The sequence below is a fragment of the Schistocerca nitens genome, chromosome 4 (genome assembly GCF_023898315.1).
Source record: "Schistocerca nitens isolate TAMUIC-IGC-003100 chromosome 4, iqSchNite1.1, whole genome shotgun sequence".
In the NCBI taxonomy this organism is placed as follows: Eukaryota; Metazoa; Arthropoda; class Insecta; order Orthoptera; family Acrididae; genus Schistocerca; species Schistocerca nitens.
In genome coordinates, this window is record NC_064617.1 from 520048371 (window position 1) to 520071473 (window position 23103).

General features: G+C 43.6%; 1 protein-coding gene across 42 annotated transcripts; it reads left to right on the plus strand.

The window, feature by feature from the left end:
- Positions 1–22978, plus strand: LOC126252053 (uncharacterized PE-PGRS family protein PE_PGRS54-like). Of its 42 annotated transcripts, none has more exons than XM_049952887.1 (5): positions 1–108; positions 8207–8317; positions 18709–19893; positions 20389–20424; positions 20722–22978. In XM_049952887.1, exons 1-5 carry the CDS (start codon positions 102–104, stop codon positions 22689–22691), a joined length of 3309 nt encoding a protein of 1102 aa, XP_049808844.1. In that variant the 5' UTR covers positions 1–101; the 3' UTR covers positions 22692–22978. The 42 variants fall into 42 exon arrangements, with proteins under 42 accessions (XP_049808844.1, XP_049808847.1, XP_049808846.1 ...); XM_049952890.1 differs by lacking the exon at positions 20389–20424 and adding an exon at positions 19894–19929 and having other exon boundaries at positions 18709–19776; positions 20605–22978; XM_049952889.1 differs by lacking the exon at positions 20389–20424 and adding an exon at positions 20074–20109 and having other exon boundaries at positions 18709–19776; positions 20605–22978.
- Positions 22979–23103: the final 125 nt, after the last annotated feature.

A 23103-nucleotide genomic window follows, 5' to 3' on the forward strand; every position in this document is an offset into this window, starting at 1 on the left:
AAAGTATATAAGCACTGACGGGCGAGGACTTGATACATAGTGTCGTCACACGATCAACAAATCGGATCGGTGTTGCGGCAGGACCACAGCACACTTGTGCAATGAGAGGTAGGTGTCCACGTCTCTTAGAGTTGGTTAACTCGGAAGTGAGGTTACTGCGGATCCATTCAGGTGCTCCATGTGAATGACAGACACAGTACGATTCGGTGTCAGAAAAAAAACCTGTTACATATAGGGAAAGTATTGATACTCGAATAGTATGCAGGCCTAAACAATATAACGATATCCTGAAATAATTCTGAACATTTTGACATAAAGCCGATGACTGTTTAATTTGACGCTTATGTGTTAAAAATGTATTATCGCCTTTGCAATGCGAAGGAAAGATTCTGACAGATCACAAAGAAGAGTTGACCGACCTATTTTCTCCTGACATGCACATTACAATGTGTAATAATCACCACTACTAAGGAACGTATCCCTATAAATTACTCGAATACTATAATAAGTGAAAAATTAAGTAAGTACTGGTGTGCACCCTTACTTTCTTGAAGCAAAAGTTGAAACTTCAAACTGTCAGCCGTTATGCATGCGACAGACCGAACAGTGCTGCCAAGTGGAATGTTCATCATACACAATCACCATAAGAGCAGCGACTGCACTAGCGATTACGTCAAAGACAATGGTCACATGACTCTCCTGAAATGAAGTCTGGACATCAAACCAGAAGAAGAATAGCTAGGCGTCTTCCGGGTGTTTCAGTTTGCAATTAAATATACCCTCAGCAGTCAGCTTACGTAATACCTGTAGAGGCCCCCTAATATAATTATTTTAATTGTTTCTATTTTTATCACTTGGCTGTTTAATGTGGTTTCTTTTTAACAATTGTCATAACAGCATTCATTACGCCGCTGAGGGTAGCGTTTTCTTTTACATTTTCTTACGTCGCTGGGTCACATACCTATAGCGTTCCCAAGGAGACAATAGCGCCCCAGGGATAGGAACGTTACTGGAGGGCTGTGTGCACAACGCTCCTCTTCTGGTCCGCGTTGTTTCTCGGTGTGGTCTTATAACACATACTGATACCTTCTTTTATACTGTGCGATCAAAAAAACTTCAATATGACGAGATTTCTGGAATAATGGCCACGCCGGTAGAAAATTGTGTTGTCATGGAAGATTGTAAACAAAATTATCGTGCAGCAACACATTTCCTCTATGAGCCGCGGAAAATAGTTTGCTGTATCGAATATTTCCTTTTTTACGGCACGTTAAAAAGTATGTCGTGAAATTCATCACCTGAATGAGCTGCCACGAAGTCTGATGGGGTGGTACACTAGTACGTGGAAAACTCTTTTAGTGCGATTCTGCGGCTACTGGACAGTTTATCTTCCACGTAGAGCTTTGCTTTGTTAAACAAGTTCGTTTGTGGTGAGCACCCTAGGTCTGTAACTTTGTAATCTTAAAGTATTTAATCCAGCAGTGTGATACACTATCCAACATGTGTTCCAGAAGGAATACAAAAATGTTTGCAGGCGCCCTAAAAGTCTCCATTACTCTCCTCGGAAAATGTGTAGATTTTGAGATCTAGCTATTGTGTAAAATAAGAGAATAATCTATCACTAACGCACATTTTCCTATACTTTCACGGATGTGATACGTAATATTTCTGTTACTACAAATACCAAGAAACTATCAGACGATTTGCATTTAGAGTGAACATTACATTACTCAGAACATTTTGAGGTTCAAGCGAAATTCCTGATCGCAGTTTTTCGGCCTCGATGATATGTAGTAAATTCTCGCATCATTTTTTTTTGAAAATATATGCATTATACTTGTCGAGTAATTAAATTAAAAATGATTCTGATTCTTAAACTCTGACCAATGTTCTCGGGACGTTCCCCTTGGTTGCAAGCAAATGCCGAAACTGGAAGACACGTTGTCTCTTGAACAGTCCGCTCTATATATATTGATGGAGAATCATTAGTTGGCCGTGCAAACTTTCCAACGAAATTCCGCGAAATGAAATATTATTTAACCACCGCTGTATTATTCGCTTACTCTGTCCAGTTTTTGCTGAAGTGCAGGTCTGTAAAGTGTTGCACAAAATAAAAGAAACCCTTTTCTATTAATATATCTTTTGCTGAGCCGATTTTTCTCAGTATCTGCCCACTCTGTTGCCTTTATTTGTTCCTTGTATTTTCAAGTGGCATAAGCAGTTAATCTGTAATCATGTCGGACTTTGCAATGAGGACAAGTGGCCGCTGCTTGCTTAATTGATGCATTTGTAGCAACAGCTGCTAATCAACTACCACATGAAGAGGTCCGGTATCTAGTGAGAGGACAGTGAACTTATTTCAAGTGGAGTGCCGCTAAGATTACTGACAGAGACGTAAGAGCATTAAAGTGACAGTGTCAGTTAGGACATTACGACATGACCAGCATGAATCAAACACTAGGTGCAGGGATGCTTATGCCACGCAACTGACGTCAAAGTTAATCAAGACATTTCAGTGGAGTATTTAGCGCAAAACTAGGACTACAGTCTGCTGTTATTACGAAAGGCATTCTAACATGTCTACTTCTACGCAATACCTCATGGCAGGACGTGTTTGCGAATAGAGCATACCCGTGGAAATGTAACGTCATTCCTTTCAACTATGATTTATGGTGGTGCTTCAGTTAGGGTTTGCGCGGCGAATTTCATGGTTTTCGAAGGGCTCAGTCGAAACAGTGAAAGCAAATGTAAATGATAAAGCATACTTTTAAGTGGTCATGTATCGTTGTTCCTGGCACGCGAAAACAGCTTCCAACAAGATAATGTTCCAATTCTCATGTCTAGGTAGGTAAAACACGCTGATAGGAATCTTAGCGAAATAGCTCGCCATGCTTTTTCTTCGAAATCGCTGGCGCTCGATCTGGATCTCATCGAGTCACATCTCTAAGGAATAAAAATGGCACTGGCCTCTCCGTGATTCCTAAAGGAACTGTTAGAATTCATATGCGACGCATAAAATCACACTATCACTCAGGATTAGCTCTCGTAAATTTAGACTGTTATAGACGTAAAATCCAGTCATACAACACTTTAAACGAATGTTCACTTACTTTGTCAGACTCGTGCGCTTATGCCTCACTGAACAATCCCAACGACGGTTATTTGTGTTTCGAAATATCTGGTTTATATCATCTGGAGACTTAAATATGACGTGGTAAATTTTACTTTTCTTCTCAAACCTGTAACAGTTAAGTAACTCATAAAAATAAGGGAACGGTAGGTCTGTGTAGCACTTCTACTAAAAGGCACATAAACCCTTTCTATCAATGATGAATGGGCCTGTTGACACTCTTTCTCGCGCATGTCAAAACAATAAGCAGGCGATCCGGTGCACGCATTACCCGCAAGTTTACAGTGCGCGCAGTCTTTTTCCGCTAATTTTAGTGAGGGAAGGGCAGAAAGTAAGCTCCGCCGCTGACGTCGACCGGCACGGGGGCAGGAGCAACGCCGAGCACGGCGCCGCCTCGCCACACCCACCACAGCCCTGTCTTGTTCTGCGTACCTCACTGTGGACGTTCCGACAAGGAAAGCACAACCACTGCTAGTTTTACCACGAAGAACCAGAACGCAGTGCAGCGAAAAGAAATACAGTATTCAACAGTGCATACTGAGCACACGTTATTTTTTGAAGGCTTAAGTTAACGACGAATCAAATAAACATTAGTGACCCAAATTCTTGCGATTTTTACCGGATCAGTAATTTATTTATTATTAATTTATTTTAAAAATATTTATTTCAACAAACTTTTTCTAATTGCCACAATAACTACCAAGTTTCGATCAATCAATGGTCATTTTATGATCTATAAATGAAAATTAAACACTAATGAGTATTTAACTGAGATGACTGAAAATATTTAATTTTTTAAAGAATCACTGATTAGTAACGAATTGTAAAAAGGCAAAAAAATTGTAAAAGAACTGCGTTCTTTTAGAAGAAAACCTTTATTTGTAACATCGTGTACCTCAGGCGGTTAAAGTAAATATTTTCAAAATATATACAGCTGCAGCACCTCATGTTAATCCATCTGTAACATTAATTTATTTATTTACCCAGATTGCAGTAGGGACTGGAGATAATCTCTGCATTGGAACAGGTTTCATAAATAAAAATGTATTTTTTTTTGTCATGGTTTGCGTAAACGTAAATACTGACAATGCTTTGAATATTATAAACAGTAATGATAATCGTAATAACAAAAGTGAAAGGATCAATTGAAACAGGATTTGTATATATGTAAGGCTATTCAGAATGACAGTCCTGCCTAGAAAGAATCATACCAGTACTACTATTATCCAATAATAATAATAATAATAATAATAATAATAATGACAATAGTAATAATAATAGTGACACTAAAAGATACAAGTTTATTTATGTGTGTACAAATATGTAACGGTGCAACAGAGCGAGTTCTAAAAGATAAATTTACACAGACTTCTCCGGTTGCGGACTTGGCGAAATTATTCCTGATGAGAATGCAGGGTTCTCAGTTGTAAAGGATGCTTTGAAAAGCAAGAGCAGCCATTGTTGTTGTCTTAGGAGCTTCGTCATCACCTGTCATTGGAAACTAGACATGTCTTATCGTACTCTGATATGATGGGAGAGATCGTTCCAATGATAAGTTACTGCTACCGAAAAGGATATAGAGGTGAAATTTGGGTGATGGAAAGTGACAAAAGCATTTTGCTCTTATGGAAACTAGTGTTTCTGATGTGCTTCTCAGGTAAGACACTCAAGGGTGAAGAGAGTTATAATGCACGGCAGGCGTATACGTTGACCAAAAGGTAAAACAGATAAACAGTGTAGAAATCTCTGCGCATGTCTACACGTAGTCAGCAAAGCCGTACTTAAGACGGCATATATCATCATGACCAAATATCGTCAATTTCCGTGAGGATGATTTTGTAGCAAGGCTGGAGCTAGAGTCTGAACCTGTGATGTGGACTATACTTAGGCAAATATTTTGTTAATTAAACATTAAAATTAATGTTCTAATTAAAAACGTATAATTCAGCATTTAACGTTCATTACCGAATTGCATAAAATTTTCCCATCCAATTTTTATTTAATGAATTGATGAGCTTAAAGAATTGAAAAGAATTTTCGTTTTTGACTTCTGCTTTTTAAATTGCTCTTCCTTTTTACGACGTGTTTTATGGATGTACATAATAATGGGAAAATATAATAAGAGTGTTTTGTAGTGATAGCTTGTAAATTAGAGGTATTCGGTTGCAATAACGACCACAGACTCTGGTTCGTGGCTTCAGCGGTCTTACCAACTGAAATCGGCTGACCAGGCTATGGTTTTCTATTCGTCTGGGGTCCAACCGACACGGTCACGGACCCTGGAGAAGCGCTGCAGAATATGTCGTGCTGTTAGCAAAGGCACTCGCGTCAACCCATTAACGACAAATTCCGTCGCACTGCCCTAACGTATACGTTCGTCAAGACGCACATCGATTTCAGTTGTTATTTCATGCAGTGTTGCTTGTCTGTTAGCACTGACAACTCTATGCGAACATCAATGCTCTCGCTCGTTAAGTAAGCCGCGTTGCCAGTGATGAGATGTTGTACCTGAAATTTAGTGTTCTCAGCACACTCTCGACGTTGTGCATCCCGGAATATTGAATTCCCTAACGTTTTCCGAAATGGAATGTCGCACGCGTCTTGCTCCAACTAACATCCCGCCATTCAAAGTCTGTTAATTCCTGCCGTGCCACCACAACCACATCAGATACTTTTTCATGTGAGTCACCTAACAAGGGTTTCCCAAGGTGGCTTTCATCAACTCCCCCTCCCAGATGATGCCCTCTCTCCCTCCATTTATCCCTCCTATCAACTCTGATACTCACTCCCCCTCCTTTCCTCTGTCCTTTTCCCAGGCTCCCTCTCCCCCCTTCCATCCTTTTTTTTCCCCACCTCCACTCTCTCTGCCCCCTTCTCTCCCCCCGAGTCCTTTTGCATTTCCCTCCTCTGCCTCTTCTCATTCCCTCTCGCGTCTTCCCTGCCCCCCTCCCGCTTTATGAGTCCTCTCCCTCCTTGGTCCCCCCTCCTTTTTCGTTTTTTCCTTCCTCCTCCTTGTTCTTCCCCCTCCTCCAGGTCACCCCCCCCCCCCGCTTTATGAGTCCTCTCCCTCCTTGGTCCCCCCTCCTTTTTCGTTTTTTCCTTCCTCCTTCCTTGTTCTTCCCCCTCCTCCAGGTCACCCCCCCCCCCATCGGCCTTTAGCTCGGGAGTGTCATCTTTGTGCCGCCATTTTCGTGCAGTGTTTTACAGTGAGTGTTCTGTGTTGTGTTTTTTTGGGAAGTGTTGCGAACGGCCATCATACTGTCACTCGGTGTGCTTTTTATCTCTTGCGAACAGTAACCAGGCTGTCGCCATGTTTTTTAATTGTGTGTGTACTACCTTACTTGTCTGATTCCTGTGTCTTTTATTAACATTGCCAACCCATTTTGCTTTCTGTTTTCACTTTCCGCTTTATCCGCCATTTTACACTTTAAGTCACCGTTTTATCGCCTGTTTTTCATGTTTCTTTTCTTCTTCCGTTTAAAAAAAAAAAAGTCTGTACGCTGTAGAGCAGCGTACTAAGCTGCTCCGAGCCCGCCCCATTCGAGGGGAATTGAAAATCAATAAAGGAAAAAAAAACTAATAAGGGAACCTCCCCATAGCACCCCCCTCAGATTTAGTTATAAGTTGGCACAGTGGATAGGCCTTGAAAAACTGAAAACAGGTCAACCGAAAAAACGGGAAGAAGTTGTGTGGAACTATGAAGAAAATAAGCAAAATATACAAACTGAGTAGTCCATGCGAAAGATAGGCAACATTAAGGAGAGTGTGAGTTCACTCCCACCGTGGTTAGCAAGAGCAGCTGCGAAACCAGAGGCCCTTGGTTCAAGTCTTCCCTCGAGTGAAAAGTTTAATCTCTTTATTTTCGCAAAGTTATGATCTGTCCGTTCGTTCATTGACGTCTCTGTTCACTGTAATAAGTTTGGTGTCTGTGTTTTGCGACCGCACCGCAAAACCGTGCAATTAGTAGACGAAAGCACGCTTCTCTCCAATGGGAACCGAAAACATTTGATCGTAAGGTCATAGGTCAACCGATTCCTCCACAGGAAAACACGTCTGATATATTCTATACGACACTGGTGACGGCATGTGCGTCACATGACAGGAATATGTTGTCGACCTACCTAACTTGTACACTTGGCGAATGGGTAAAAAGATTGTTCTACCTTGCACGATTTAGCTTTTCTTGTGGATGTGATAATCACTCCCAAAAAAGTGATGAAGACATAAAAGTTTGTCACATAAATTGCAACAAATGAATGCAACAGTTTCACAGTCGTACAGTTTTCCCTGTGCTCTGTCAAAACATATATTTTTAACGTTTTCAAATTTTTCCGTGTGTAGACCGTCAAATCCTGCATATGTCCAAGCAAATCTGAACATGTCTTGGAATTTTGGAGACTGAAGTTGATTATGTGTGAGTGCCTGAACTTTGATAATTGTCTGAAAATAAAAAATTAAACTTTTCACTGGAGGGAAGACTTGAACCAAGGGCCTCTCATTCCGCAGCTGCTCACGCTAACCACGTGACCACGGCGCTCCTGAGCTCTCACTATCCTTGATGTTCCCTATCTTGCGCATGGACTACTCAGTTTGTATGTTTTGCTTATTTTTTTCATACTTCCACACAACTTCATCCTGTTTTCTCGATTGACCTGTGTTCAGTTTTTCAAGGCCTATCCACTGTGCCAACTTATAACTAAATCTGGTGGGGGTGCGATGGGGAGGTTCCCTTGCAAGAACAAACGACAGGTCCGCCAATGCAACACCCTTTTACTCCTGGTGTGCGCGATACTACCGCTTCTGTATGTGTGCATATCGCTGTCCCATGACTCTTTGTCACCTCAGTGAAAATTCAGTCAAAAAATGGCGTACAGAATAATTACGTTTATGTCTCGTAGAATGATACGAAGGTCCGCTTTACACACTAAAATCACAGATATTTTTCTTTGAATAGACAGCAGGCTTGCGATGCAGGATAACTTCGCTGCAACTATAAGTACGCCAAGAGGAAATGAGCGCTGTGTTTCATAGTAAGTGAAGGACAGTAAACGAGCGTCTTTTTTGTTTGTTCTGCAGCTACGGCGGTGTGGGCGGCGCTGCTTCTGCAGCTGGCGGTCGTAGCGGCGGCGCCCTGGAACACGGGGTGTCTCTTCTCCAGGGACCCCGACTGTTGGCGATCGCACGCAGGTAAGCCAACAGAACGACTACTCCATCTCGTTTCTTCGTCTGTGTGTTCATATTTTTGAACTGAGACGCGCTGTCACACTGTTCACTAAATTGATCGATAATAACATTTCCTCCACCTGAATACCAATTTAGACTATCCGCCATACCGTTGCTCCTTTCCCTGTGATCCAAACCACTTCTCTCAAGCTCATTAATTCGCAAACCTCCATTTACTGATGCAGCTCCTTCCCATAAAATCTCTTATAGCAATAGCAATCTTTCTATTCACCACTCTCAGTAACATGTACCGTATTTCAGTGCACTAGTAAATTATCGTTTTTATCGCCTCATTAGCAAGTAATTGTAGACTAACCATCATATTTATTTTAAAAATACCAAAGCACGTTTCATACAAGGTGTCTGAAACCGCTTGTGTCAAATCGAAACAGGTGACAGAGCGCCCACAACTGGTTATATTGAGGTAGGGAACCAATGGTCGGAAATACTTACTTACTGTCTTATAGACATATACAGTGCACACCACATAACAACAACGTAGCTCATACTAATTGTTCAAAGCGACGATCGCCATCCTCAGTGCATGTATTACAATGGTCAATGAAGTTCTGCCGCAATCGCACGAAGATGCTGGGTGTCTGTTGCACAATGGAACAGGCAGCAGGCGATAAACAACATACACCCCTGACCACCAGACAGACATACTTCACACAACTTCGCCGGCCGCGGTGGTCTCGCGGTTCTAGGCGCGCAGTCCGGAACCGTGCGACTGCTACGGTCGCAGGTTCGAATCCTGCCTCGGGCATGGATGTGTGTGATGTCCTTAGGTTTAAGTTGTTCTAAGTTCTAGGGGACTGATGACCACAGCAGTTGAGTCCCATAGTGCTCAGAGCCATTTGAACCATTTCACACAACTTCGCTGACAGCACATGGCTCATGTAAGGCCGCACGCATCGCACTGAAACGTCCCCTTAAAAAAATCAGTGAATTACTGTGACGATAAACCCCTTACGTTATTTGATTTTCAAACAGCTGAGCAGAACTGAACGCACTCAGACATTTCTCTCTTTACTTATTCTGCTCAACACTAAACTGACACAATATTTTTAGCGCAACGCAACCTGACTTTCAATAATCTCTACAAAAGAATGGCCCTGACTAACCATAACCTATACCTTTCATGAATCACTTACCTCACAAAAATCTTTGTTACTCGAACTACTGCAACACAGCGAGCGCCAATACTGCCAGCTGAATAAAAGATTCTAACTACTGAAGTCACTAACTACTGATAGGCATAGTCAGCAAATGAAAGATTTTGATAAAGAAGAAACAATGTATTTACCTTAAGGGGATACGGAATCGGATTTTGGGTTAAAAAATCGAATTTTTTTTTATTGGCGTATTATATTCTGCCATGTTTCCTCTTTAAAATGACGTATCATACATAGCTCTACTACAATTATAACTATTTTATTTTTATATATTTGTGAGATCGGGTATTGCGCTTTAGTTATACACGTCTCTCGTGGCTGACCATGAACTTTTTGGCAGTACCTTTAAAGTGACATGAATTCAAATATCCCGGTTTCCAGCGACTATTTATACACTAGTTGCCCGAAAATGTTTCTCTCTGGTTTCCTCAAGTTACTCTTTGACTTTGTGGCGGGACTGTTTTGTAAACAGTGTGATATAAGAAAGTAGTTGTTGTTGAGTTATTTCGTATTTAGTGCTTCATTTTTCGCAGTGAAAATGCCTAGAGCTAAAGCAAAAGTATTTAAAAAGCGTGTGAACTGGCAAAAGAAAAGAAATAATGATTCATTAGCAAAGCAAAGCAGTTCATCATCATCACTGTTGGAAAATGTGAATCCACTTATTACTGATTTGCCGAACGAACTTACACCAAATGAAAACAGTGCTTCTCATAAAAAACTAAGAGATTTGGAAGAGAAATATAATTTACTTGATAGAGGGAATGAAGTTTTTGAACTCATTGATACGAATATATTGAATATATTGAAAACAGTTTGTGCTGCAAAAAATGTCATGGAAACGTTTCTCTGAAAGTAGAATCCCATGTTGGCCTGGCTGCCCAGTTTAATTTAATATGCAGTGTTTGTAAATACAGCTGTAAGTTTCCAAGTTCGGTTTCAGTAACTGTAAATAATGGATACAAGAAAACTGAACTTTATAGTGTAAATATTAGGTTAGTTTATGGATTGCGAGCAATTGGTAAGGGCAAAGCAGCTGGTGATATGCTATGTGGTGTTCTAAATCTTCCAAGTGCACCTTCAAAGTTTGAAGCTTACAATTATGTACTAGGATCTGCAGTTGAAGATGTAGCACAGAAGTCAATGCAGGTTGCTGTGGAAGAAGCAGTGGAAGAAAATGACGGCAGTCGTGACCTCACAGTGGCGTTTGATGGCACGTGGCAGAAAAGGGGCCACACCTCCAACAATGGTGTTGTAACAGCAACTAGTGTTGATACTGGCAAGGTTATTGATGTTGCAATAATGTCTAAATACTGTAGGTGCACAGGCAGGCTGAAAAATGAACACAGTGATGACTGTATTGCTAATTATTATGGTAGTAGTGGTGGCATGGAGGTTGCTGGGGTGAAGAAAATTTTTCATCGCTCTTCACAGTGGTATAATGTTCGCTATGTCAAATATCTGGGAGATGGTGACTCTAAAGCATTCAAAGAAGTTTTGGAAAGCAAACCATATGGGAACAGTGTAAATATAAGCAAACTTGAATGTATAGGACATGTGCAGAAGAGAATGGGTGCCAGGCTGAGAAGGTTAAAATCAGTTATGAAAGGGAAAAAACTAGATGATGGGAAAACCTTGGATGGCAGAGGAAGATTGACTGATTCCATAATAGACCACATTCAGAACTGCTATGGCCTTGCAATCAGGCAAAATACAGGCAATCTTGAAGAAATGAGGAGAGCTATATGGGCTTTATATTTCCACACCGCATCCACGGATGAGCATCCACAACATGGTTTGTGCCCCAAAGGTGAAAACAGCTGGTGTAAATACAATAGGGGACTAACAACAGGAGAGAAATACATTCACCACCACAGTCTACCATCAGCCATCATGGCAGAAATAAAGCCCATTTTCAGAGATCTGGCTGACAGAAGTCTTCTGATGAAATGTCTTCACGGAAAAACGCAGAACCCCAACGAGTGCTTGAATAGTGTGATATGGCATCGTCTCCCAAAAACAGTGTTTGTCGGAATTAATACACTACATTTTGGTGTGTATGATGCTGTGGCAACCTTCAATCTTGGAAATATAACTAAATGCCAGGTCCTTCAAAAGTTGGGTATGTGTGTTGGTTCCCGTACGGTACGTGCTATGTTCTTTTTAGATCAGCACAGACTAAGGCATGCTGATAATATAATCAAGACATTAGTGAAAAAAGCAAGACAGGTGCAGAGGGGTGCCAAAAGAAGACTTGAAGATGATTATGAAGACTGTGAAGGGGGTATTAGCTACGGATCAGGAATGTTTTAATCTTCTTTCTCCGTTTCCCGTAAGTTTACTTTTTACTTCATCTAGGAACATTATCTCAGGTACTGGTCAACCTAGAAGTCTGAAATTTTTATGACGTAGTGACATAGGTCCCTATTACATACTGAAACAACGATTTTTTAATTACTTGATTTACAAAAGACTTAGGGGTGATAGTCTAGTAAAAAGCGATGGAAAAAATTTACTTAAAAATAAATGTACAATATCTCTGTAAGAAAATACTTTGACAATAAACTGTTGTTTCAGTATTGTTGTAACATATGAATGCACATACAGTAAAATTTTTACCTCTCTGTCTCCAGTAGTTTGTGAGAAAATGTTCCCTATAGTAGGCATATATTAACATTGCGGGGATAGGTGATTCCGTATCCCCTTAATAGTGTTCAAACGTCATAATATATGTATATCAGTTCATGACATCCAGCCTTACAAATTTACTGTCTCTGATGGACACACGTCCAGATCACCCGCTCTCAAAACTCCGTCATCTCTCTCCCCACATCCACCACTGCTGGCGGCTCACCTCCAACTGCGCAACGCTACGCGCTGTTCACATCCAACTGCCCAACACTACAATAGCGACTATTCCAACAATGCCACCCAGCCACAAACTGCACAGAGCACAGCCAGTGATTTTCATACAGAGCACTACGAGGCGTTACCAATATAAAAACCTAAACAGCCTACTTACAGCACGAGCGAATTAACCTGTGCCGCACTCACAACACTACTCCTGGTGTTGGTTATCCATTGCATCAGACTGCTCGTGATGTGTCCATGGAAAGGTCTGTTACTGTGTACAGTGCGTCACGCGTGGTCAGAGATGGAACGTTACTCATCACGAGAGTTGACAGCCATGCATTTAACACACAGAGCGGCAGGATGTAGTGCGCTTAAAGCAGCACAAATGTGCAGAGAGCGCTTTCCTGACACGTGTTATCCTAATTGGAAGAAGTTTATTTGCATGGATACCAACTTAGGGAAGACAGAGTCGGTGACGCCACAGACAGCCGCCCAAGGTTTCCGCAACGACATGTGCGAACACAAAACTTCGAGGAGATGGTGTTGGATCGTGTGGCCGACCACGCAGCAATATGCAAGCATCAAGTTGCCCGTGAAACGCACACATTGTAGGTTACATGTGGACGTACTGGTGGAACAGGTATTACACCCCTATCATAAAGAACGTGTAGAATCACTGGGAGTAATGGATTTTGAGTCCCGCGATCACTTCTCTCAATGGATTATCCACTGCAGTGCTGTATTGCCGAATTTCGTACAGTTTATATTGTTCACGGATGACGTCTCATTCAACCGCGACGCTGTTTTCAACAGCCGCAATAGCCATGTCTGGAGTGAGGACAATATCTACACCACCCATATGGGTGGGCACCGGCAAGGAGTTTGTAAATGTGTGGCCAGGCATTGTCCCAGATCGCTTTATAGAATCCGATTTGCTGTCTCCCCGTTTGACTATCACGCGTTACCTGGTGTTCCTGCAAGATGTGCTGCCGCAGTTCTTGGTGGCTGAACCCCTTGTTGTCCGCGATAGGATATGGTTTCTACACGACGGTGCACCCACCCACTTCGATGTTAATGTCGGCAAAGACCTGAGCGACACATACTCTCATCGGTCGATTGGAAGGGCAGGTCCTTTCTTATGGATACGGAGATGGCCGAATCTCACATCTCTGGATTATCTCCCCTGGGGTTATATCTAGACGTTTGTGTATGAAACTCCCGTTGAAACGGATGAAGACTTGTTTGCTAGGGCCCAAGCTGCCTATTTCGTTGTACACCTGATATAAGGGATCTTTGAGTGTGGCAGGACGTCATGCGCCGTTGCCACGCATGCACTGAGAGTGGCTGTCGTAACTTTGAAAAATCACTGTGATCTACGCTGTCGTTATGCGACATGTGTTGTGTACGTCCATAACACAGTATATATGCATTTCAGACCATTGGTTCCCTATCTCAATATAATCGACTGTGCACTCACTACCGTTTGTTTCAGTTTGACCCGGAAGATTTGAGACACCCTGTACTTAATGTTTTAGTTTTATAAGTAAGGGAGACTGTTGCACCTCGCAACACTTTTCAGCCTTCCGCCTCTACCCAGCTGTGTAATAGAAGCTTAATATATTTCCTGTCATTTATTTTGTTTTTGGTCCGCAGCTCGTGGTCGTGCGGTAGCGTTCTTGCTTCCCACGCCCGGGTTCCTGGGTTCGATTCCCAGCGGGGTCGGAGATTTTCTCAGCCCCGTGATGACTGGGTGTTGTGTGATGTCCTTAGGTTAGTTAGGTTTAAGTAGTTCTAAGTTCTAGGGGACTGATGACCATAGATGTTAAGTCCCATAGTGCTCAGAGCCATTTTACGTTATATTTGTTTATTTCATATTTTCTTATTCTATTTTGACACGATGACTTTCACTTTTTGTGCGGTGCAATCTATTAAATCACAAAAATTGCTTCAGAAAAGTGAGTTTCTACCATATTTAATAAATTAATTCGGATGAAAAGCACTTCCATCCTTCACACCAAATATAGAAAATGACACAACGCATTTTAGGGGCCCTACTTACAAACTTCATAGATGTGATAGACATGGCATTTGTAATATGGAGCTCCATATTACATGTTTGCTCGTATGATTACTACTTCTCATAGTTAGACTCTTGTTGATAATGAGACACGTCGCGAAGGTCATCTACTTCGATGTTATCACACATTCGCTCACATTTTTTTGTAATTTGTACGTTGTTGCCCCGGTAATGAATGAAATCAGATCGAATTTCCCGTTTCGGTGAAGGTTTTCGGGATGTTTGCTTAGTAGTAGGCAAGTATATAACAGAAAATACTCTCCAGATTATTCCCTATCGGGAACTTCCTTGCCTTGTTGTACCACTAAACTGGAATCTGAAAAATCGAAAAATTCTACACCAGTTCTTCCTAATTAGTTGTGCACGGAAGGAAAGAAAAATATCCGAATTCATTATGCAGCAGATACGAACTGTATACACTTAAAACACGTGCAGCTAGTCAACGACCTAACTGAAAAAAAGTGTTCCAGTTATAGTGGGCTTATGCACAACTGTTTGAGATATAAGCGTTCATTCTGAAACAGACCACTAGCAATATTGACTTCACAGACTCTCTCAAACGAAAGTTCACTTTCAAGTTGGTTAGTGCGAAAACAATACTTAGAACAGTGTCACATTGTGGGCATATTGGTATGCTGGTACGCTATTTACTTGCTGTTTTTACTGTAAATTAACTGTGTATTTGCGAAGAATGTTGCAGATAGTTTCATAACAGCTAAGTGTCTGAATAAAGTGTGTTTCCCACTGCTTTAACAAAATTCGTGTTGCCAGTAAAAACGGTTCATCACCTTGTGCAGTGGAGTGGTACGTGAATGAGAAAGAAGCCATTCTTCAGTCAGTGGAACATAGTCTTACGACAGACAGTCGAATAATGATGCTATGTAACAATGTTCCACATGCAAAAGTACGGTGAACATTACGTTTACATGGTTGTATGGGTCGATGACGAAACTGAGCCAGACTCTTCACGAGTTCGATGACTCAACGACTGGGTTAGTCAATTGACTGCACAATTATTAATCGTCAATAAATTACACATACACTATTCACTGGTAAACCTACTTACATTTGAGACAGTATCAATAACCCGCTAACTCACATCGGTGATCTGAAGAAAAACTACCAGCCATTGTGGAGACATAGTCTCAACATCGTTCCTCTGTAGAAAAAGTGTGGTGCGAGGAGGCAGAGAACAAATTTTTTTCTGAGTCGTTTTACAGGACTCACGTAAGGTGACTTGTTCGATAATGAGTTGCCTCTGTTATTGGAACTACTTCCTTTATCGTCTCTAAGCATGACGAAGAGTGTCCACAATCTGCCCCCCAGCTGACACGTCATCTAAATCTCAGACTTTCTTACAGATGGAACAGATCTCCATCAGTTTTTCCGCTAAGTCTTTGATTATGGGAATGAGGGAAAAACCATGCAGCGAAGAAGAAGAACAACGGACGTCATAGGCTACCTGGTTATGGACCGCATTAAGCTCCCAAAACGAGATCTCAGGATATCTGCATGCAGTACTGTGGAGAAAGCTGGAAAATGCATTAAGTTCGGTGGGAGTAGTCTTGTCAATTGAACATAAAATGGTTTCACACAATTTTTTACTTCAGAGTGTCGATACTGAAGCTGTACGAAAATTTTGTCTTCTTCCATAAATTCTCTGCAACGACCGTGACATGATACGCTTAGCGCTCTCAAATACATTATAAATTATGTTTACTGATATTGTTTTTATAATTACAAGTTTACAATACATTTAGTATAAGAATCATCACGATCAGTCAGGTTGGAATAGTAATCATTACAACAGAATGATCAGAAAGTGCAGTTATAAGTTGTCCTAACCGAATACAGATGATATTCACCACATGCTGGTAATTTATATTCGAAAACATGTAAACAAACCAGTGGAATTTAAAAGAAAAATTCCACAAAAACACACTCTTCTTTGCGTGTTTCTGACGCAGACTCTTGGGCTTCTAGCAGCGTGGATAACTCGAATCACTGATAGATATCTATAATCTATACTACAGTGCATACTGTGAATGAATAGCCAGAACACTACAGTGATAACAATGAAATCCGTTTAACATACATATTACGTGTAGGGGCCAATTTAAAACACTTGTTGCAAATATAGAGTCCACTCTAAGAAAAAAAAAGGACCGACGCATCACGCAGGAATTATCCTAATGGGACGGAAATCGGTAGATGTGATGTAGATGTACAGAGAAACCAATAATTACAATTTCAGAAAAACTGAAATTGGATGATATTCAAGAGAAAGAGCTTCACAAAATGAACCAGTCAATAACACGTTGGTCTACCTCTGGCCCATATGCAAGCAGTTATTTGGCTAGGCTTTCACTGACAGAGTTGCAGGATGTCCTTCTGAGGGATATTGTGTCAAATTCTGTCGAGTTGGAGGATTAGATCGTCAAAATTTCGAGATGATTTGTGTGGCCCAGCCCATAAGGTTGCAAACATTCTCAGCTAGGGAGAGATCCGGATGCCTTGCTGGCCGAGGTAGGATTTGGCAAGTACGAAGACAAGCTGTAGAAACTCTCGCCGTGTGCGGGCGGGCATTATCTTGCTGACATACAAGCCCAGGTTGCCTTGCCATGAAGGGCAAGGAAACGGGGCGTAGAATATCTTCGACGTACCGCTGTGCTACAAGGGTGCCGCGAATGACAACAAAAGGGTTGCTGCTATGAAAGAAATGGCACCCCGGAACATGACACCTCGCTGTCAGGCCCTATGGCGAGCCACAATCAGGTTGGCATCCAACTGCTGTGGCCGAGCGGTTCTAGGCGCTTCAGTCCGGAATCACGCGGCTGCTACGGTCGCAGGTTCGAATCCTGCCTCGGGCATGGATGTGCGTGATGTCCTTAGGTTTTTTTAGGTTTAAGTAGTTCTAAGTCCAGGGGACTGATGACCTCAGACGTTAAGTCCCATAGTGTTTAGAGCCATTCTTTTGGTCTGCGGTACCCATACATCACAGCGGTACGTCGATCTTATTTTGCGCCCCGTTTTCTTGCCCCTCTTGCCAAGCCATCCTGGGCTTGTATTTAAACAAAATAAAGCCCAACCTTACACGGCTAGTGTTTCTACTGCTTATCTTCGTACTTGTCGTAACCTAACTTGACCAGAAAGGTTGCCGGATCTCTTCGTAATTAAGAAAGTTTGAATCCCCATAGAATGGGCACTCAAAACCAGCTTGGGTTTTTGACGATCTAACGAACCAGTTGGTCAGAATATGGCACGATATCCCTCAAGAGGACATCCAACAATTCTATCAATGTCACGCCGAACAACTGCTTGCATAAGGGCCAGTGGTGAAACAACGCGTTATCTACTTGATCAATTTGTCAAGCTCTTTCTCTTGAATAAGTCACTCAGTTTTTATGTAGCTGAAAACATTTATTTGTGCATGTACGCCACATCTACCGATTTCCATCCCATTCCGATAATTCCTTCGTAGTGCCTCGGTTTTTTTCGTCTTTGAGTGTTTCTGCAGGATATTTACACACACTCACAAAACCACTTATGCACACACACACGCACACACACGCACACACACACACACACACACACACACACACACACACACACACGAGCGCGCGTGCGCCGGCACACACACACAGTCACAGTAATACATAGTTCTAAAGAGGTACAGTAGCCCCCTTCTTTCCACAAAAAAATGATCTGTTTAAAACATGAGCTTACATTGACTAAATTCTGTTGGATGTGTGATCTTACTAGCTCTGGCAACTAAGTCCATTGTTAACTTCATTTGTTAAAGCTGTCCTCACTTGCTGGTTAATTTATTTTGATTTTGCATACATCATGATTGAAAAAATGCTAAGTACAGCTTACTGACTTGTTCTTGAACTACTACAGTAATTTGATGATATAGTTCTTTGAAGCAAGAGAAAACAGTGCTGAATTTTATGCTTTGATGAAAACGTGAATATCACGATTTATTGGCCTTAATATCTTACGTTATTTAACTTAAAATTGTACTTGATGGGAGGTTTCACAGTGGACTGGAATCCTTATGGAACAGTCGGACATAATTTCCTGGGAAACTAAGTACACAGATAGGTGGAAGCAAAGACCGTAAAACTGCAATATATTCATTTCTGTTAAAGTACTGAGGTGGACAAGTCATCCTTGATATTCTATAATCATTTACTGTACACATAGTTAATGGAAACATCTGAATAATTTCCTTACTCACTTCTTTGCTACAGGCACAAGTGTGGATAATCACGCCTTTGGGACACTTCACACACAGAATTCGGCACTTACCCCAGCAAAGGATGACAACAGATGGCCACATATCCGACAGCAGGAAGCAGAAAATGGCGAAAGTGAACAAAATCATCCAGCCGATGTAAAGAAAAAGTACTTACATGAATTAACGAGACTCTTACAAGGTATTATGGCAGAGAGGGAAGAAAGAAGTAGGAGCGACAGCGACAGTAGCAGCGACAGCAGCAGCAGCAGTAGTAGCACTAATGAGAACAATATTAGTAACACTGAAAACAGTAGCAGTAATGAATTTGGAAGTGGACAAGATGGACATAGTGGAGAGAATGGAAGTGGAAGTGGAGGTGGCAGTGGAGGACTAGCTGGTAGTGGAGGACTCGGAAGTGGCAGTGGAAATGGTGGAAACGGTGGTAATGGAGGCAACGGTGGGGACGGTGGAGACAGTGTAACTGGAGGAGATGGAGGGGATGGTGGAAATGGAGGTAATGGTGGAGATGCTGGCGACAGCAGCAATGGTGGTGATGCCGGTGATGGAGGAGATGGTGGTGATGGAGGCAATGGTGGTGATGCTGGAGATGGAGGTGATGGTGGAAATGGCGGCGATGGCGGAGATGGAGGTGATGGAGGCAGTGGTGGTGATGCTGGCAATGGAGGTGATGGTGGAAATGGAGGTGATGGTGGAGATGGAGGTGATGGAGGCAGTGGTGGTGATGCTGGCAATGGTGGAGATGGTGGTGATGGAGGTGATGGTGGAAATGGAGGTGACGGTGGAGATGGAGGTGATGGAGGCAGTGGAGGTGATGCTGGAGATGGAGGAGATGGTGGTGATGGTGGCGACGGAGGCAATGGTGGCGATGCTGGAGATGGAGGAGATGGTGGAAATGGAGGCGATGGTGGTGATGGAGGTGATGGAGGCAGCGGTAGTGATGCCAGCAATGGAGGAGATGGTGGTGATGGTGGTGATGGAGGCAATGGTGGTGATGCTGGTGATGGAGGAGATGGTGGTGATGGTGGCGATGGAGGCAACGGTGGTGATGCTGGAGATGGAGGTGATGGTGGAAATGGAGGCAATGGTGGTGATGGAGGTGATGGAAGCAGTGGTGGTGATGCTGGAGATGGAGGAGATGGTGGTGATGGAGGCAATGGTGGTGATGCTGGCGATGGAGGTGATGGTGGAAATGGAGGCGATGGTGGAGATGGAGGTGATGGAGGCAGTGGTGGTGACGCTGGCAATGGAGGAGATGGTGGTGATGGAGGCGATGGTGGTGATGCTGGTGATGGAGGTGATGGTGGAAATGGTGGTGATGGTGGCGATGGAGGCAATGGTGGTGATGCTGGAGATGGAGGAGATGGTGGAAATGGAGGCGATGGTGGTGATGGAGGTGATGGAGGCAGTGGTGGTGCTGCTGGAGATGGTGGTGATGGAGGCAGTGGCGGTGATGCTGGCGATGGTGGTGATGGTGGAAATGGAGGTGATGGTGGAGATGGAGGTGATGGAGGCAGTGGTGGTGATGCTGGCAATGGTGGAGATGGTGGTGATGGAGGTGATGCTGGAAATGGAGGTGATGGTGGAGATGGAGGCAGTGGAGGTGATGCTGGAGATGGAGGAGATGGTGGTGATGGTGGCGACGGAGGCAATGGTGGTGATGCTGGAGATGGAGGAGATGGTGGAAATGGAGGCGATGGTGGTGATGGAGGTGATGGAGGCAGCGGTAGTGATGCCAGCAATGGAGGAGATGGTGGTGATGGTGGTGATGGAGGCAATGGTGGTGATGCTGGTGATGGAGGAGATGGTGGTGATGGTGGCGATGGAGGCAACGGTGGTGATGCTGGAGATGGAGGTGATGGTGGAAATGGAGGCAATGGTGGTGATGGAGGTGATGGAAGCAGTGGTGGTGATGCTGGAGATGGAGGAGATGGTGGTGATGGAGGCAATGGTGGTGATGCTGGCGATGGAGGTGATGGTGGAAATGGAGGTGATGGTGGAGATGGAGGTGATGGAGGCAGTGGAGGTGATGCTGGAGATGGAGGCGATGGTGGCGATGGAGACAATGGTGGTGATGGTGGAGATGGTGGTGATGGTGGAAATGGAGGTGATGGTGGAGATGCAGGTGATGGAGGCAGTGGTAGTGATGCTGGCAATGGAGTAGATGGTGGAGATGGAGGCAATGGTGGTGATGCTGGTGATGGAGGTGATGGTGGAAATGGTGGTGATGGTGGTGACGGAGGCAATGGTGGTGATGCTGGAGATGGAGGAGATGGTGGAAATGGAGGCAATGGTGGTGATGCAGGTGATGGAGGCAGTGGTGGTGATGCTGGTGATGGTGGTGATGGAGGCAATGGCGGTGATGCTGGCGATGGTGGCGATGGTGGAAATGGAGGTGATGGTGGAGATGGAGGTGATGGAGGCAGTGGTGGTGATGCTGGCAATGGTGGAGATGGTGGTGATGGTGGTGATGGAGGTAATGGTGGTGATGCTGGTGATGGAGGAGATGGTGGTGATGGAGGCAATGGCGGTGATGCTGGTGATGGAGGTGATGGTGGAAACGGAGGTAATGGCGGAGATGGAGGTGAAGGAGGCAGTGGTGGTGATGCTGGAGATGGAGGAGATGGTGGTGATGGAGGCAATGGTGGTGATGCTGGCGATGGAGGTGATGGTGGAAATGGTGGCAATGGTGGAGATGCAGGTGATGGAGGCAATGGTGGTGATGCTGGAGATGGTGGAAATGGCGGTGATGGTGGAAATGGAGGTGATGGAGGCAGTGGTGGTGATGCTGGCAATGGAGGTGATGGTGGAAATGGTGGTGATGGTGGAGATGGAGGCAATGGTGGTGATTCTGGCAGTGGTGGCAGTGGAGGAAGTGGAGGAGATGGTGGTAATGGTGGAAGTGGTGGCAGTGGTGGCAGTGATGGTAGTGATGGCACTGATGGCAGTGATGGAGGCAATGGTGATGATGCTGGAAATGGAGGTGATGGTGGCAATGGAGGAGATGGAGGTAATGGAGGCAGTGGTGGCGATGCTGGTGATGGAGGTGATGGTGGAGATGGTGGTGATGGAGGTAGTGGTGGAGGTGCTGGTGATGGAGGGGATGGTGGAAATGGTGGTGATGGTGGAGATGGAAGTGATGGAGGCAGTGGTGGTGGTGCTGGTGATGGTGGCAATGGTGGTGATGGAGGCAATGGTGGTGATGCTGGTAATGGAGGTGATGGTGGAAATGGTGGAGATGGAGGTGATGGAGGCAGTGGTGGAGATTCTGGCAATGGAGGTGATGGTGGAAATGGTGGTGATGGAGGAGACGGTGGCAATGGTGGTGATTCTGGCAATGGAGGAGATGGTGGAGATGGTGGTGATGGTGGTGATGGAGGTAGTGGTGGAGGTGCTGGTGATGGAGGTGATGGTGGAAATGGTGGAGATGGAGGTGATGGAGGCAGTGGTGGAGATTCTGGCAATGGAGGTGATGGTGGAAATGGTGGTGATGGAGGAGACGGTGGCAATGGTGGTGATTCTGGCAATGGAGGAGATGGTGGAGATGGTGGAAATGGAGGTAATGGTGGAGATGGTGGTAATGGAGGTAATGGTGGAGAAGGTGGAGATGGCGGTAATGGAGGCGATGGTGGAGATGGCGGTAATGGAGGCGATGGTGGAGATGGTGGTGATGGTGGCAACGGAGGTAATGGAGGTAATGATAATGATGGCCAGTCTAATAATGAAAGTGGCAGCAGTGATGGAGGCAGTGATTCTGATGGTGGCATTGGTGACTGCCCGGCCGTTGGCAGTTGTCCATTACACGAAGATGCTGGATCAGATGTTACACTGTTGCCCCATGCCACTGATTGTGGACAGTATTGTGTATGTGACCATGGCGTTCCAGTAGCCATGCCTTGTCCTGCAGGACTCCACTTCAACCCAGAGCTGAGAGTCTGCGACTGGCCATATGCTGCTGGTTGTGAGGTACAGAGCTAACTCAGCAGTGTGTATTCTCTGTGACACAAATCCTTAGTAGACAACATTACTGTGTTATACTGTGTTTGTAATCATAATTTGATGTATGTCGTTTTTGGAAGAGGATGTAGCATCTGTAACTAATGTCTTATATTGTTTTATTGTGCATTTTATGTTTAACTTGGAGTAACATTTGTTTACTGACTAATCTATTTTATTTTGTTTTTATTAAAAAACTTTGTCATTGTTTGATGTAGTCCTTTAAAATTCCGCTTTTTGCTCTTTTATTAAATGGTTTATATACATCAGTGTGAGACTGTTTAATATTATGCCAGCGCTCTTGTTTAGCATAACTCTTTCCTCTCTTCATTGTTTACCTACCAATATGTGCATATAGGGTGGCAATATAAGAGAAATGAGAGTCAGAGATAGA